Below are 14475 nucleotides of genomic sequence, written 5' to 3'. Positions count from 1 at the left end.
ACTGATTTTAATTTATTTTCATTAAATGAAACCGAGATCATCATTCCCTCCTCTGAGATATTTGTTGCCCCTCTGAGGGAGAAGTTTGTTGCCTTTGCCGACAGCTTTCCCCAGAAGCTTTACAGTGCCTGGGAGCAGAAATCGGGCAGAACCTCGGCGACTCTCCGGCTCAGCTTCTCCCGCCGCCCGTCCCTCGCCCTTTCCCTGCGCAGCACACACGGAAGCCGCCTCCAGGCCAAGAAACATCTTTGTAGCACCCGTCTGAGGAGCAAACAGATGGAAGGACAGACGGGAACAAAGCAAGTGAGCAATAACCAACTGGATTATAGGGACCTCTAGCTTGACAACACCTAATTAGTTTTCACATGTTATTTGGGGCTTGTTGACAGTGGCAGCTGGGGTGCCGGTGAGAATTCACCCGTAGCCTGCGGTCATGGAGCAGACCTCACCTGACAGCTGAAGTTTAAAAACAGTTTGTGGAATTGACAGTGAAGCGATACAGAAATCAAAATGGGTACATGGGAGACCTTAAAATACAACTAATTGATTCAGTAAACATTATCTGTGCAACCTGTAGGTTATACAGAAAAAAACTATTTGAGTGCAAGTCAATAAGACAAAAACAATCAGGGTGTCAGTTGGTTTATGTTGACGACTGCTTGATAAAATGTTATTTACTGGAGGATCAACTTCAGACTGAAGGGAACCTCTGAATTTTCCTCTCGCCCCATCAAGCCAAAACTACAGCCACTGCCATCATCATCTCATATAAACTGGATTAGATGATTAAGTGTTAGAGAATACATCTTTCACTGATTGTCACATGTATCTAGCCCAGCATTTTTTTTTCTTTTGATACACTTCATAGTAATTAGTCAATAGTTGTCCCCCAATAGTTCTTGGGGGACAATGGAAAATGGAAGTAACTCAACCTGCACTCGGTGGGGTGGGGGGGCTGGAGAGTGACTGTGGGGGGAAAATAAAGACATTGGTCACAATGAGTGAATCTAGCTAACGATGCCATAATATTTTGTTAGAAAAATGTATTTGTTCAATATTTTACGAGAGAAGTTGATGATTTTTTAATTCAACTATGTACCTATTTCACCCAGATTTTACATCGCTGTCTTCTACTAAGTCTTAAAAGAAGTAAACTTTTCATGGAACAGCCCTTTTAAAGTCTTTAAATTGAGTGAATGTTTGTCTTGAATGCCTTCGAGACATTGTCATTTCTGAGATTTAAGCTCATGTTGCGTTTCACCGTCAAATTCAATATAACACCTGCCACCGGGTCATATTACTTCAATATTGGTTCAGCCATGCAGTGAACATATGGCGGAGTCAGCGGTAGCAGACCTGTTATTGTGCTCTTGAGCCAGCTCCTGATGGTCCCACTCCACCAGCCTCTCTTGGGTCACATGGTCCACCAACGCGAGCAGAAACCTCCTCAGAGTGCGTCTGCGGTAGAAACGCTCGGCCCGCTCTTCCTGAATCATCCACATGTCTCTCAGCTGTAAAAGTTCAGTCGATGAGAGGTCAGGATGTAGCAACAGTGGGTAAGTGGTAAGTAGTAGATTTAGAAGTACATAGTAGTACATAAGAAGGTGGGAAAACACTGCTTATTGGAATTCGACCCAACTTCTAACAATACAATTCAAAATGTGTTCAGAAAGGTTGTAATTTCAAATTTGTCAACATATAATCGTTTGAGATTGGACATCTGAAAACCTGATTGAGTGCATATAGAGACAGATTTTGAAAAGGCTTTGCTAAGCATTTTCGGACAAATTACCATTTTTTTTATTTCTTGTGTGTGTGTGTGTGTGTGTGTGCAGGTAAATACATACACCCTTCCAGCGGTTTAAGCTTCTCCGAAGTAAGAAATGCTGGTGTAGTTGGTCGGCTAAAGCCTCTTTCTCACACAGGGACTCTGTTGCAGATTGCTGCCATCGCAGTATGCACTGCCTCAGGAGGGAGCGATTGTGATGATCCTCGGCCAGCTGGTGGGGAATTTATTTATATATGTTCAAGGTAGAAACGGTATGAGTATGAAATGACAAAGCCCCCGTCTTATCTTTCGCTGTGAGAGGTGTAGTGGTGGTGCGCAAAGACGGGAACATTTCTTAGATGAGATGATAAGTGTCGGGGGACTTGGGTTGGAGGACCGTGCCTTTTGCTTTGAGTTTTTATTTTTATTTGCTTTACGTGTGGGTGTCCAGTACACTGGAAGTGTATTATCCAGTGGTGGGCAAAATCTAACCAGCGCAGAGCATCTTAAATCCAGAATGATGCAGAAATGCTTTATAGAAAATTGAGCAAAAAATGGAGAATATTTTCATATATATTCATTTAATCGTCTGAATTATCTTCACCCAAACAGACCTTTTATCATTCAAATTGCTGGTGTGCACCTGGACTTGTAATTTTTCAGCGTTGAACATATAAAGTCTTGATTATCTTGTAGTTCCTCAGTAATGGGCAGCCTGAGCTACTCCTCTCCCAGTTTTCTTCACAGATATAACTACACTTCTCACAGCTATGATATGTTGGGGGACTCAGGCCAGACAGTTACTCTGTACCATATATGTTACTGTAAGCCAACAGGACAGCTGATTTACCTCCATGCTGGTTTGTCTGTGCTGAATCAGTCGTTTCCATGGTGCCAGGCCTCGTCGTAGCAGTAAGGTCCTGTGGTAGTGTTGACGGGCGGATCTCATGAACTCCTGTTGCCTTTTCAGTTGCCTCTGTTTTTCCTCCTCCCTCTGCACGGACGGAAAGTGACAATCATTTTAATCTTCTGTGTCACAGGAGAGTCTGCGCATGTCGTGCATTCTGACTCGAGTGACTCGGCTCTTCTGTGAACGTTAATAGAGCGTAAAGCACATCTCACCTCTCTTTCCAGCCTCTTCTCCTCCCTCCGCTTTTCTGCAGCCTTGCGTTTCTCTTCTTCTTCCTCCCTCTGCCTTTGCTCCTCAGCGGCTTTAATTTCAGCCTGACAGTTTTCCATTCAAAATGTGTATGTGGGTTTAATGTCCAAAAGTCCCAAAATAGCATCGCTCGGGAATGATTTTTTTTCAATCTCACCAGCTTTTCCTCGTCCTTCTTTCTCTTGAGCTCCTCGATCTCCTTCCTACGCTCCGCACGCTGTCTTGCGCGGGCCTCCATTGCTTCAGAGAAACAGAGGGGAGCTGAACACATGGGCTTCTTCAGGTTTATCAGCAGTTTACACTTCAATTTCACTGACTGAATTTTTAAAAAGTCCGACTAATAAGGTGATGTCATGCTTCAAGGACATGGTGCGAGGAGGAAATTCAATGAACTTCAGGCTGACTTGGAACGGTGCTTTTAGTCAGTGCCATATGCTGCACATTCAACTAAGTAGGACTTAATGGGCAAAATCCATGAAGGTCACTAATTGTAAGAAAGAAATCAAATAAATAACGACTTGGATAACATTTTACTGAGAGATGAAACCAAAGTAGAGCTCTAAATGGAACAGGGTGCATTGATTTAAATAATGAAGAGAATAGAAAGGAGAATGCCATACATTTTTAACTTCTGTCTTTTTTCAAATAGTGAAACACGCAAACTATTAAACCCAAGGTCATTTGCTATCCTGCAAGGTTTTGCATGCATGTTGTGAGGTGTGGGGGGTTTGAGAGCATCGGGAAAAGTCACGCTGAGTGAAGCCATGGAATGATGGCAAAACAAATCGGCTCCTTCTGAACTGCAGGACAGGAGACCTGGTGTTACACAAAACATTTTTTACCCCTTTTGGGGCTGATATAATTCTCTTTCCCCCAAGTTTCTGCTAACAGAAATGGCGTTAAAGAGTTTTGTTCCTCTTCAGTATTATGGTCGTCTTCACCGATGTCAAGGCCACTAAAATGAACATTTAGAGATGCTGTGGGATTGTGAGTGTGGAAAGGTCGTCCAAAAGACAGATGGATGGGGAAGAGTGGGATGCTGAGGCTGAGGATGTTGGACAGCTCTTCCATTACTTTCAACCAGACATGAGAGAAAACAGCTGCGCAGAGCCGCAGTTCGTGGAAATGGTTATCTTTTTAAAGGGAGACACTGTGAAGCCCATGTGAGAGGTGATGTGTATTCTGTGACGAACCTTGTTCTGAATAATCTGAATTTAAAAGTTAATTGAAATGGAGAACATATTTTTCCAGGTTTGCCATTTGATATCTGACGGATGTAAATTAAAGTCTGACGCCCCTTTGTCCACGGAAATGAAGCTACATTGTCAAGGGTGAGAGAACAGCAAGTAAATGTGTGACAGTAATTGTTAAACAGCCGGGGAGGAGGGAAGTCGGAGTCACAGAAATTAATTTCCTGTTTTTCTAAGACTTTTCTTTATGCACTGATAGTGGAAATGCCATGGTAAGTTGTTTTGTTTGAGAAGGTTGAAGGTCATAAGCGATGCCACAGAAAAGATGCCCCAGGCGGATTACTCTTCTTCTCTTCCACGCAGGAAAAATTGACAGGCACCTTATCATGGGTTTTGTGCCAGACAGAAGCGAGAGACGACAGACACAGCTTTGAATAAAGTAGGCTATTTGCTTTCCACCAGGCTGTGAGGGCAATATTAATGGTGTCAAATCTGAGGCGGCTGTTAGTTTTAATTGATGTATCTATTGAAGGCTACGTGCTGAGGGAGGAGATTGTTAAGAGTTGGTCTAACAAGTCAGGCAGAAGGGAAGTTCTTTGTGTTAGTGTCAGATATACTGAAGCTGACGAGGGAGGAAGTAGTCAGAAAGGTTTGGTGCATCAAGTCTGCTATTTTGTTTGGGCTAACATAAATTCAGAGAGGAGAACCCGCCCGGGGGGGGGGGGGATAACAGGAGTGACTTAAAAAAAGATTTATCATCCTGATAGTGGAAAAGTGCCCAGTTAAGGAGAGCTGGAGTTTATTCCATCTCTCCAAGTCTTCTTTGATGTTATGAAGTGATGGGGGGGGGGGATTTAGTTTGAGCATGCCTTTTGGATTAGTTAAAACGTGTTACAGATACAGTGACTACCGAGGTTCAATCATGCTGTGGGGCCGCGCTGCTGCCTCTGGTACTGGAGGCGTTGAACGTATGGGGAACTCAGAAGATTGCTAATGCGTTCAAGAGAGAAATGTTTTACACAATGTAAGAAAACTGGGTTGGAGGCAGAGGTCATGGGTGAAGCAGTTCTGGCTGAGATCCCGCAAAGATTAAAGAGGAAGGGTGTCAGAAACAAGAAGCTTCCTGATGGCCAAGAGAAACATTTAAAAGCTGTCATTGATGCAATTAAATGTTAGTGGGAGGTGACATTTAAATTATATTATTATTCGACTGTTATTAAGGTTTTTTGCTGTAGTCGTCTTGTACATTTTTCTTAAAATCAGAATCAAGTTTATTGCCACGTAGGTTTGCACTTACAAGGAATTTGACTTGGTGTAGTTGGTGCAGACAATATAGATAAATATATATATAGAATCTAAATATATATACAAATAGAGACTGTGCTTTAATGTAACGCAAAAGGTCCGAAGATGCTATGTTAATGTAGCTTGTAGGTCTGGAAGGGGAGAAGGAGAGAGTCAGTGTCATGGGGGGCTCTGGGCCTTGTTAATAAGGCTAGTAGTGGATGGGAAAAAACTGTTCTTGTGGTGTGAGGTTTTGGTCCTGATGGACCGCAGCCTCCTGCCAGAGGGGACTGTCTCAGAGAGATTGTGACTGGGGTGGGAGAGATCGGTCACAATCTTCCCTGTACGCCTCAGAGTGCTGGAGGCGCACAGGTCCTGGGGAGATGGAAGATTGCAGCCAATCACCTTCTCTGCAGATCGATTGACACGCTGCAGTCTGCCCTTGTCCTTGGAGGTGGCAGCAGTGTACCAGATGGAGATGGAAGAGGTGAGGATGGACTCCATGATGGAGGAGTAGAAGTGCATCATCACTGTGATCTCCAGTGAGGTGTTGAAATATTCTGTTACCTACTGTTTACATTTATATCAGAAAAACTATCAACTATCTTGCTGAAATTTAGGGGTCAAATAACAAACTATAACATCCACAGTTATTAGGTGGGATCCAGAGGCACTGCAAGTTTGAAAAAAGGAACCGTACCTTCTGCTTGTGCTTACACTGCATGCATTTGTGAGTTTGTGTATGTATTCTGCAGCTTAGCTCGGGGACTGAGGGAGCTGTCGGACTCACCCGTGATGGCGGGATGGGGGCAGGTCTGCTGTTGGACAGTTTTCCGTGAAGGTGCGCTCTGACGGCCAGGCTCTCCAGCAACTCTCGATGCTCTGCAGCAGGTGTCATCACAGCCAGAAGCACAGAAACAAAACTCTGTCATACCTTCTCCTTCCCTGACGACAAATTTGTACTTTTTATTTAAAGAGTTTCTAAAGAAAGGAGAACTAACTGGCATCAACCTGTGATAACTCTAAATCCACTCCAGTTTCATTTGTATTTAATAAGGAAAGCTGTTTCTAGAGTTTTTTTTTTTACTTCAGTTCATCTTGATGCAGCTCATGAACACAACAAGTGTTTGTAACAAACTAGAAATGTGGGATATTATCCTTTTAACCCATGTTTAGTTTAGCAATAAACCTGAGTCTATACACAAAATCTAGAAAAAAGAAATAAACAGTTATTCATCATCTCGGAAGGGTTTTTCAGGTCTGTCTTTAGAGCTTCAGTAATGAACCAGCATAATGTCGCAGGGGAGTTTGTTCAGAGCCAGTTTTGTTTAGCCACTCTTTATCTCTTTTCAGCAGGGGGTATAGCTAAATCGTGGACTCACTCTCATCTCTTTCCCTTTTCTTCTTAAAGGGAGACACTGCAGGCAAAAGCATTGTTTTGTCTGCGTCATTTCGCTTCAATAATGTGTCATCTTTTCAAACTAGTGAAAATTGAAACTGTCAAAGTCCTGATATAATAGGTGTTTACTTTAGACTTTTAAGCAAATATGTGCAGACCTCACTGGATATCACCCAGTTTGCCTATTCAGACATAAAATGTAATTAGTAATTAGCCTGTTGTTAACCTTTAGTATCTCCACTTTTCACTGAGGGGAAAAAACTTAATTTACAGTCACTCCACGTCATTCTGCACTGGGGAATTATTTATGTACCATTTCAACAATATTCATATGAACATGTCCTTGTATTTAGTAAGAGTAAAGTTGTTGCTATATACACATATATTTATATAAATCGTCCATCCATCATTTCTGATACATCGTGACCAACTTAAGTATTAAACATGAACATTTTCTAACCTGACTAATACACACTCACCAGTCATCATTCCCTGACATCAGCTGCTATGAACAACATCACAGAGATTATAAGATGCTTTTCCGGACAATGGTTTGGCTGTCAGGTTGTGATAAATGTCTCCTGCTGCGGTTCGTCCTTCTCCAGCCTGTGCACTTGATGGATCATCTAACCTATGACTTTGTGGGGAAACTGCTGCGTAACCTCTGTGTGTCCAGATGTTATGCACTTCTGCAACTATTCACATTTCCAGTTGTAGGCGCAGTGGACTATTGTGCCAACGCTTCATTATGACGTATGACTATTCAGAGTTATACGTGACTTAGTGAGGCTGGGTTAACACCTTATGAGATGATCCTAATATTTTAATGTGGAAAGCCGCAGAAATGATAGTTTGTTACCCTTTTGCTGGGAACCCCTTTGTGTGAGTGTGAGAAGGGTTTAAACCCAAAAGTCGCTCTTTGCCTTCCCAGTTATCTGATACAGCATCTGTAAATGATCTATTATCCAAAGGAATTAATTACACATTTTAAATAGTTCATAAAAGGAGCCTTATATGACAGTCTCACCCTGTAAACTGCTTTAAAGATTAGGTGGCTATGAAGTGACATTGATACAAAAATCAGCCAATTTACCCCCACTTTGAAGATGATCTTCGGTGGCTTAAATTTTTATCAAGTGCAGTGAGCTTACCTCGGCTCCCTGGGGTTAAAGCTGTGGCTCTGTGGTCTGGTGCCTCCTGGTACTGATAGTTGACTAAGCTGTGCAGGTTTCTCCATTTCGAGCCGCAAACCCATCGCATTCTGCTTTTCTTTCAGCCGGGCAATTTGCTCCTGCTGATCCTTCAGCAGCTTCCTCTGTTGTACGATGATCTGCTGCTGAACAGTTGGCCTGTTTTCCACCTCCACTCTCTGCCGTGCTTCACGGAGCTCTGCAACAGTGGGCGCTGCCTGGCGCCGGGTCACCTGCCATGGCTGAAACGGCCGGGACGCAATTCTCCCAGAGGTCTTGTCCTGATGTACTGCACTGTCGCCAGGGGCTAAAGTGCTGAACCTGTGGCGATCCTTCAACAGAGCAAATAACAGACCGGAGATGAGGTGATTATACATGGAAAATCAAACTAAGTCTGTAAAGATCTTTGGGCACTTTAAATAAGACTTTTTCCTGCTCTGATAATTCTTATACATAAGCAGCTGAGCCTCTTTCTTGACCAAATCTACCCATCCTGTTTCTTCAATCATCAGAGTCCCTATGGGTTCCCTGTTTGTGGGAAATTAGAGCAGGGCAATGACAAGTGGTAAAGATCTAGGCAGCCTAGATGTCTCATTTCAGTATAGAACCACTTCCATATGATCTATGGCCGCTGCTGTTCTTCTTTCCCACACTTTTTCTACAGTTGTAAACATTCCAGTAGCAAAGGTTTTCCCTCTTATCTGATAAAGTTCAACTCATTCCGTGCTGAGAAAAAAGTTAGAGGAGAATACTATTATTCACTTTAGTTCCCAAACATATTTATTGCCTCAGTAAATAAACCTTTAGCGTGGCTGCCCAGGGCAGGGCTGATGTTTTAGTCAAGCTTGTGATCCAGGGGTCACTTTTAAAAAAGAATAATCATCAGGTTGTTTTAGTGGCAAGCATTAATGAAGGGCTTGTTGTGTAGCTGAGAATTTGTGAGAGGCTCTCTCACCTCTGCCGTGGTCTCAGATTCGTTTGGAGGCACCGGTGGGACCCTTATTGGCTGATCAGCAGGGGTTTCTGTGGCCATGAGTTTGCCTGTGGATGCAGCACTGAGTAAGGCAGTCATCTTGCGTTTGATCTCCTGCTGCTGGCCTAGAAGTTTCCGTTGTTCCTTCTCCAATCGACACCATAGCTGCCACTCATTCAGACATCCCCGTAACAGCCGCCTTCGGTCGCTTTCCACAGCCAGCTGGTGTTGCCTGGAGGAGGTGACAGATGGGATCATATCCTTTATTACCCTCCATTACTAATGAGTCAGGCAAAATATAAATGTTCTCAATCCGTGAGTAGCCTATTAAAACATTTCATCAACAGTCTATTTGTGTAGCGTGTTAGACTGTGTAAACGAAGGCTGGTATAATACAGTAAGAGCTTAGCGGCATTCTTTAACATCAGAGGTCGATGCTTCCTGCCTCTTTTCCATTCGCAGTGCCGCCTCTGTTCTTGCCACCTCTCGCTGCTTTCGCTCTGCCCACACCACCGCTCGCCATGCCCGCCATGCTCTCAGCTGCCTCCTCCAGTCACAAAGGGCGATGGCTTTATCCATGTGTAGCCTTCGGTTCAACACCACTGAAAGCCATCCAGATAAATGCCTCTGCAGACACTAAAACAAGGACAAAAAGGCATGCATGCAGGACCACAAGTTAGAGAATGTCTATAAATGCATACTGTACGTGGCATCAATCTCTCAATAAACCCACACATAGACAGTACAGGCAACCAACCTTAAGGTTGCTCATGTGAACTTTAGTCTGGATCTTGTGTTCTTGACGTAGTCGCTCAATGTGCTGCGGCTGTTTGGGGAGAGTTGTAAGGGCTGACTGGAGGCCACGGGCTGGCCTCTGCACTTCAGCTTTTTCTCTTTCTCTATACGAGAACACAAATAATACCAGGTCCAACAGTTTCCCAAGAAGAATCATAGCGATAAAGATAAAGAAATATGACTCAAACAACAGAGCAAGGATTTGCAAACCATTCAAATCCAACACTCAACTTAAAAATCGTCCAATGACAACATATCATATGTTGAGAAATTTCTTGAAACAATATCAAATTAATTTTGGAATTCATGTTGATAACTCTTTCGGAAAAAAGTGTGGACAGGACAACAAAGCACTTGAAAAGTCGTGTAATGCTGAAAAAAACAAGAAACAAAGCAAAACAAACAAAAGTAAATGAATCTCACGACTGATTCATTGTTATCAGTGAAACTATTTGATGTGAAAGGAGCATCTCAGAGAGGCTGAGTTCTTAAGGAGAGACGGGGAGGCATCCAGCACTCAGGGAGTGCTTACCCTACCCTACACTACACTACACTACCCTACACTACACTACACTACCCTACACTACACTACACTACACTAACCTAACCTAACCTACCCTACCCTACCCTACCCTACCCTACCCTACACTACACTACACTACCCTACCCTACCCTACCCTACCCTACCCTACCCTACCCTACCCTACCCTACCCTACCCTACCCTACCCTACCCTACACTACACTACACTACACTACACTACCCTACACTAACCTACCCTACACTACACTACCCTACCCTACCCTACACTACCCTACACTACCCTACACTAACCTACCCTACCCTACACTACACTACACTAACCTACACTACACTACACTACCCTACCCTACCCTACCCTACCCTACCCTACCCTACCCTACACTACACTACACTACCCTACCCTACCCTACACTAACCTACCCTACCCTACCCTACCCTACCCTACCCTACCCTACCTTCACTGTGAGAAAACAGTGTAGCAACTAAAGAATAGTTTCTAAACTCAAAAATCTCAATTTTCTTCATGTGGATCATAAATGATACACAGTGTCATGAAAAGATAAAGCTGGAGAAATACTGCACTAATAATCCAGTATAGTATGTTTGTATTGCAAGATACCTTTTTTTTTTTGGTTTGCAGTTTCACTTCCCATCTCTCCAATTACATCTCTCCAAGGTTTCTTGTTTCTTAAGTGTTTCAGTGTCATGTCAATTCCCACACGGCCTTGTTTGTTCTAAAAATGTCCTTTAATCTCTATCACCACAGGCTGCTTTCCACAAACAAAGTCAAAAGTTACCTTGTGACACATTTACAGAGGAGTGAGTAAACACAGAGATAGATGGTTACACAACAGCACTTATGTTCCCTCCACAGAGCCTCTTTGTCAACAGTTTTTAAGTAAGAAAGAGTTCATCAGAGACACACTTGTTACCAGTAATCAATTCAATCTACAAGAGGAGGGTGGAACAGATCAGATCACAAACTGTCCAATCAAATGGAAATTTGAGAGAGAGTTCAGATGAATGGAACTGATTACTTGCTGTGAATACCTTACCTCTGTCGAACTAGCTGCTCCAGGCCTCTCCTCTCTTCCATCTGGCGTCGCAATCTCACCATCTCCTGCTGCACCATTTCATCCTGCCAGCGTTCCTCCTGCTTCTTCCTCATCTCCTCCTCTCGCTCCATTCTCTTCGCCTCCTTTCTGGCATCCTGCTGAGCCTCCCTCTCCCTCTGCTGCCTCTGTCTCTCAGCCTCCCGCCGTGCCCTGTTCTCTCTCACCTCCAGAGAAAATCAGTAGCAATTAGCGTTAACTGAGAACACAACGCGAGCGCCCATCGTTCCTACTGATTCCCCATTCACGTCCCAGCATGCAAGCTGAAGAACGGGACATGCACGCTGGTCACACACCTGTTGGTGGCGTGCTTCCATGGTGACTTTCGGGTCTCGGAATCTTTTTCGTGTTTCTCGATCATCAAGTACCAGTTCCTCCATTCTACCAGAGTCAAGCACCTCCTGTTTCATCAGATCTTGTAGGAAGCTATTAACCGCAGTATGTTCTTCTTCTTCAGCCAGGCAGTTATAAAGATCTACGTTTTGGGGGTTTTTTTGCACAAAGAAGTGTGAAAGTAAAGTAGCAGGTTGCAAATAAATTTTTTTTTTGTTTGTTTCTTTTTTCAGGAAGGACCATACCAATGATTTTCATGTTTTCATCTCATCAACCCAAACACATTTGTTTTACTTTGCATCGTATAAATGAGTTTTTTATTGATGAATAACAGATTTTAGGTTTCCATCTATCTTGGCAGTCACTGGTTTCAGCTCATTTGACTGTGGTGTGTAAAACAGTGTACTTTCGATTAAGACAGGTAGTTTGCTATAATGGAAATATGTATATCACATGCAGCAAAACTCTTAGAAACTATTACGTAAGCTGCTTTAAACTAAACCACCCTCAAACTAAGTAAGTAGCTAACAGTTTTCATACCATCAAAATTGTTGTAGGTGAAGGCATTTGGCTGAGCAATAGCTTGTGCCGCAGGCTGTGTCGTCTCAGCGGAGCACTTCAGGTCATCTTCATCGTCCATCTCCAGCTCCAGCCGTAACTTAGTGCTCAACCAGTCACCTAGGAGAGCCTGAGCTGCAAGATGCAACAGATCACACAACTGAGCTTAAAAGTTTGTGAACCCATGAGTACGTGTCGTGAATTTTTCTTTTAGACTCTGCTGGTATCATTTATGTCAGTGATTGTCGAGCCGTCCAGCCCCAGATGCTGCAAAACCAGCCCACATTACGATACTACCACCATCAGCATATTTCACACACCAGATGACGTTGTTATGCCAGAACTTATTGTTTTTTTTTTTGGTGGGTAAACCAGAAAGTTCCATTTTGGCCTCATCTATCTGCAAAACGCTTTTCTAACAGTCTTGTTAAGTGCAGTGGTTTCCTCCCTGCAGCCCACATACAATCATCATCGTTGTCCAGTGTTCTCCTGATAGTGGACTCAAACATTAACACTAGTCAACACTTTAACCTTAAACACAACTGCTATTCTGAAATGTAAGTTATAATGTTTGTTCATTTGGGTTCCCTTTATCTAGTTTTAGCAGTGGTGTGGAAGTATTGCGTTATTTCTGGTTATATTCATCTAGAAAATTCTGAGGGGGTTTACATACTTTTACATTTTTTGGGGAGATGTATTATTTATGTTGCAGGTCGACCTACCTTCACTGTAGGCACTGTCGTGATCTCTTAGCTGTTCTGAGCTTTGCAGAGGCACGACTTGGCTGCTGATTCCTGGATGAGCTCTCCTGTGGGAGAACACCTCAGAGACAGCAAACTCAGAGGCCATCTCCACTCGCTACAGAAAAGGAAAACGCAACGCAGGGCTGTGAGTAAAAGAACAAATATTGTCCAAAATAATAATACAACAATGGGGCTAATGAAAAATGTAGCCAGACCAAAACAAGTTTTTTCTCACCTTTCTCCACTGATCAATGTCATCGTTCCCCACTGGCATCTGTAAAAAGATATTTAAAGAGAAAGCTGATAGTACTCGAAAGAAAGACTATTTGCCCCAACAATACACGTTTGCCTACTTAAAAAACCTAGACAAGCGTAGTGACTTAAGCTGCATATGTAGTGTAAATTTGGGCTGAGCTAAGCTGGCCTGGTGTCTGTGGATCATGTCACGGGAAAGCTTAGCTTATGTCATAAATTGATTACTTGAGAATCATTTTTCAGACCTAAAAAAGGTCAGCGCTTTACCAGCAGCGATTCGGCTGTATCAGTCTCAGGCTGCAGATGTGTACAGCCAAAAGCACGCCAGTAAATGAGAAAGACCTGCATGACATTAATCTTCCCGACACGAACCACAACTCTATAAATAACGTCAACGTGTTTCTCTTTCATTTACAGATGCAAATAGACCCGTTTAGACCCGATGGTGAAAGTAGATTTAATGAATGTTTTAGATTTCTAATTTAGATTAAGTTAAGTTGATGACCTTTAATTTACTACGTGTAACGAGCGGCTACAGTTTAATTTACACCTCCTTTTCTCAACAGTGAAATATGATCCAACCGCTACAGACATTGTCAGTTTTCCAATAATCCATGCTTACCTTATTTGCAGACCCGACCCTTTTCCACCTGAAAAGGTGAGGTTTGTGACCTGAGAATGTCATTTTACACTGCGACGTCAAACCTTATTACAATCCACATTTCACTTTTGTAGGTTAATGCCCCCAATGGCAGCATGTGTGAAACACATTAGTCAACTAATAATAATTCAGTTCGCCAAAGCGAATTGAGAGTTATCTACAAAGCACCCTAGTAAAACACGAGTCGTAACGACTATCTATTTGAATAATAAAGAATTGTGGGTAATGGAGTGAACTAACTTTTTTTTGGCCGAATGTCGCATAAATGAAGACGCCTAGGACTACGTATCCCGTTGTTCTCTAGCTGTGTATTTAGCGTCTCTTTAGTAGCCATGGTGACATAGTTACTTTGCCATGGTAACTTCGCCTCTGTAAACTGGATAAAATTATCTTTATAGGTGAACATGTTTAGAATATTGAAAATAGATAGTTTAAAACAGCTTCATGTTTGATTTAGCAGACTATAACAAATTACTCTTCTGCGCATATGGCTTAAGAGTTTCAAAAGGAGAG

General features: G+C 42.8%; 1 protein-coding gene across 1 annotated transcript; it reads right to left on the bottom strand.

The window, feature by feature from the left end:
- Positions 1–52: 52 nt before the first annotated feature.
- ccdc191 (coiled-coil domain containing 191) lies at positions 53–14140 on the bottom strand. The gene is made up of 17 exons (XM_072378590.1): positions 13924–14140; positions 13282–13320; positions 13026–13161; positions 12286–12438; positions 11709–11887; positions 11356–11579; positions 9721–9862; positions 9381–9599; positions 8946–9197; positions 7952–8322; positions 6192–6283; positions 3085–3167; positions 2891–2992; positions 2619–2762; positions 1848–2000; positions 1357–1511; positions 53–261 (listed from the first exon to the last, which is right to left on the bottom strand). Exons 1-17 carry the CDS (start codon positions 13984–13986, stop codon positions 120–122), a joined length of 2649 nt encoding a protein of 882 aa, XP_072234691.1. The 5' UTR covers positions 13987–14140; the 3' UTR covers positions 53–119.
- Between the last annotated feature and the right edge of the window lie 335 nt (positions 14141–14475).

Source organism: Leuresthes tenuis, unplaced genomic scaffold (genome assembly GCF_036924035.1).
Source record: "Leuresthes tenuis unplaced genomic scaffold, fLeuTen1.0.hap1 SCAF_24, whole genome shotgun sequence".
Classification (NCBI taxonomy): domain Eukaryota; kingdom Metazoa; phylum Chordata; class Actinopteri; order Atheriniformes; family Atherinopsidae; genus Leuresthes; species Leuresthes tenuis.
Note: the sequence above shows the minus strand (reverse complement) of the source record. Positions and strands in the feature narration are given on the sequence as shown.

Bases quoted from the DNA above. Each gene is read 5' to 3' on its own strand.
- ccdc191 (XM_072378590.1), bottom strand. From the start codon at position 13,986: ATGACATTCTCAGGTCACAAACCTCACCTTTTCAGGTGGAAAAGGGTC. The intron at 11,888-12,285 runs GTATGAAAACTG...CCCAAAACGTAG, and splicing joins CACCTACAACAATTTTGATG to ATCTTTATAACTGCCTGGCT. The intron at 262-1,356 runs GTCTGCTACCGC...TTTGCTCCTCAG, and splicing joins GCTCAAGAGCACAATAACAG to ACGGGTGCTACAAAGATGTT.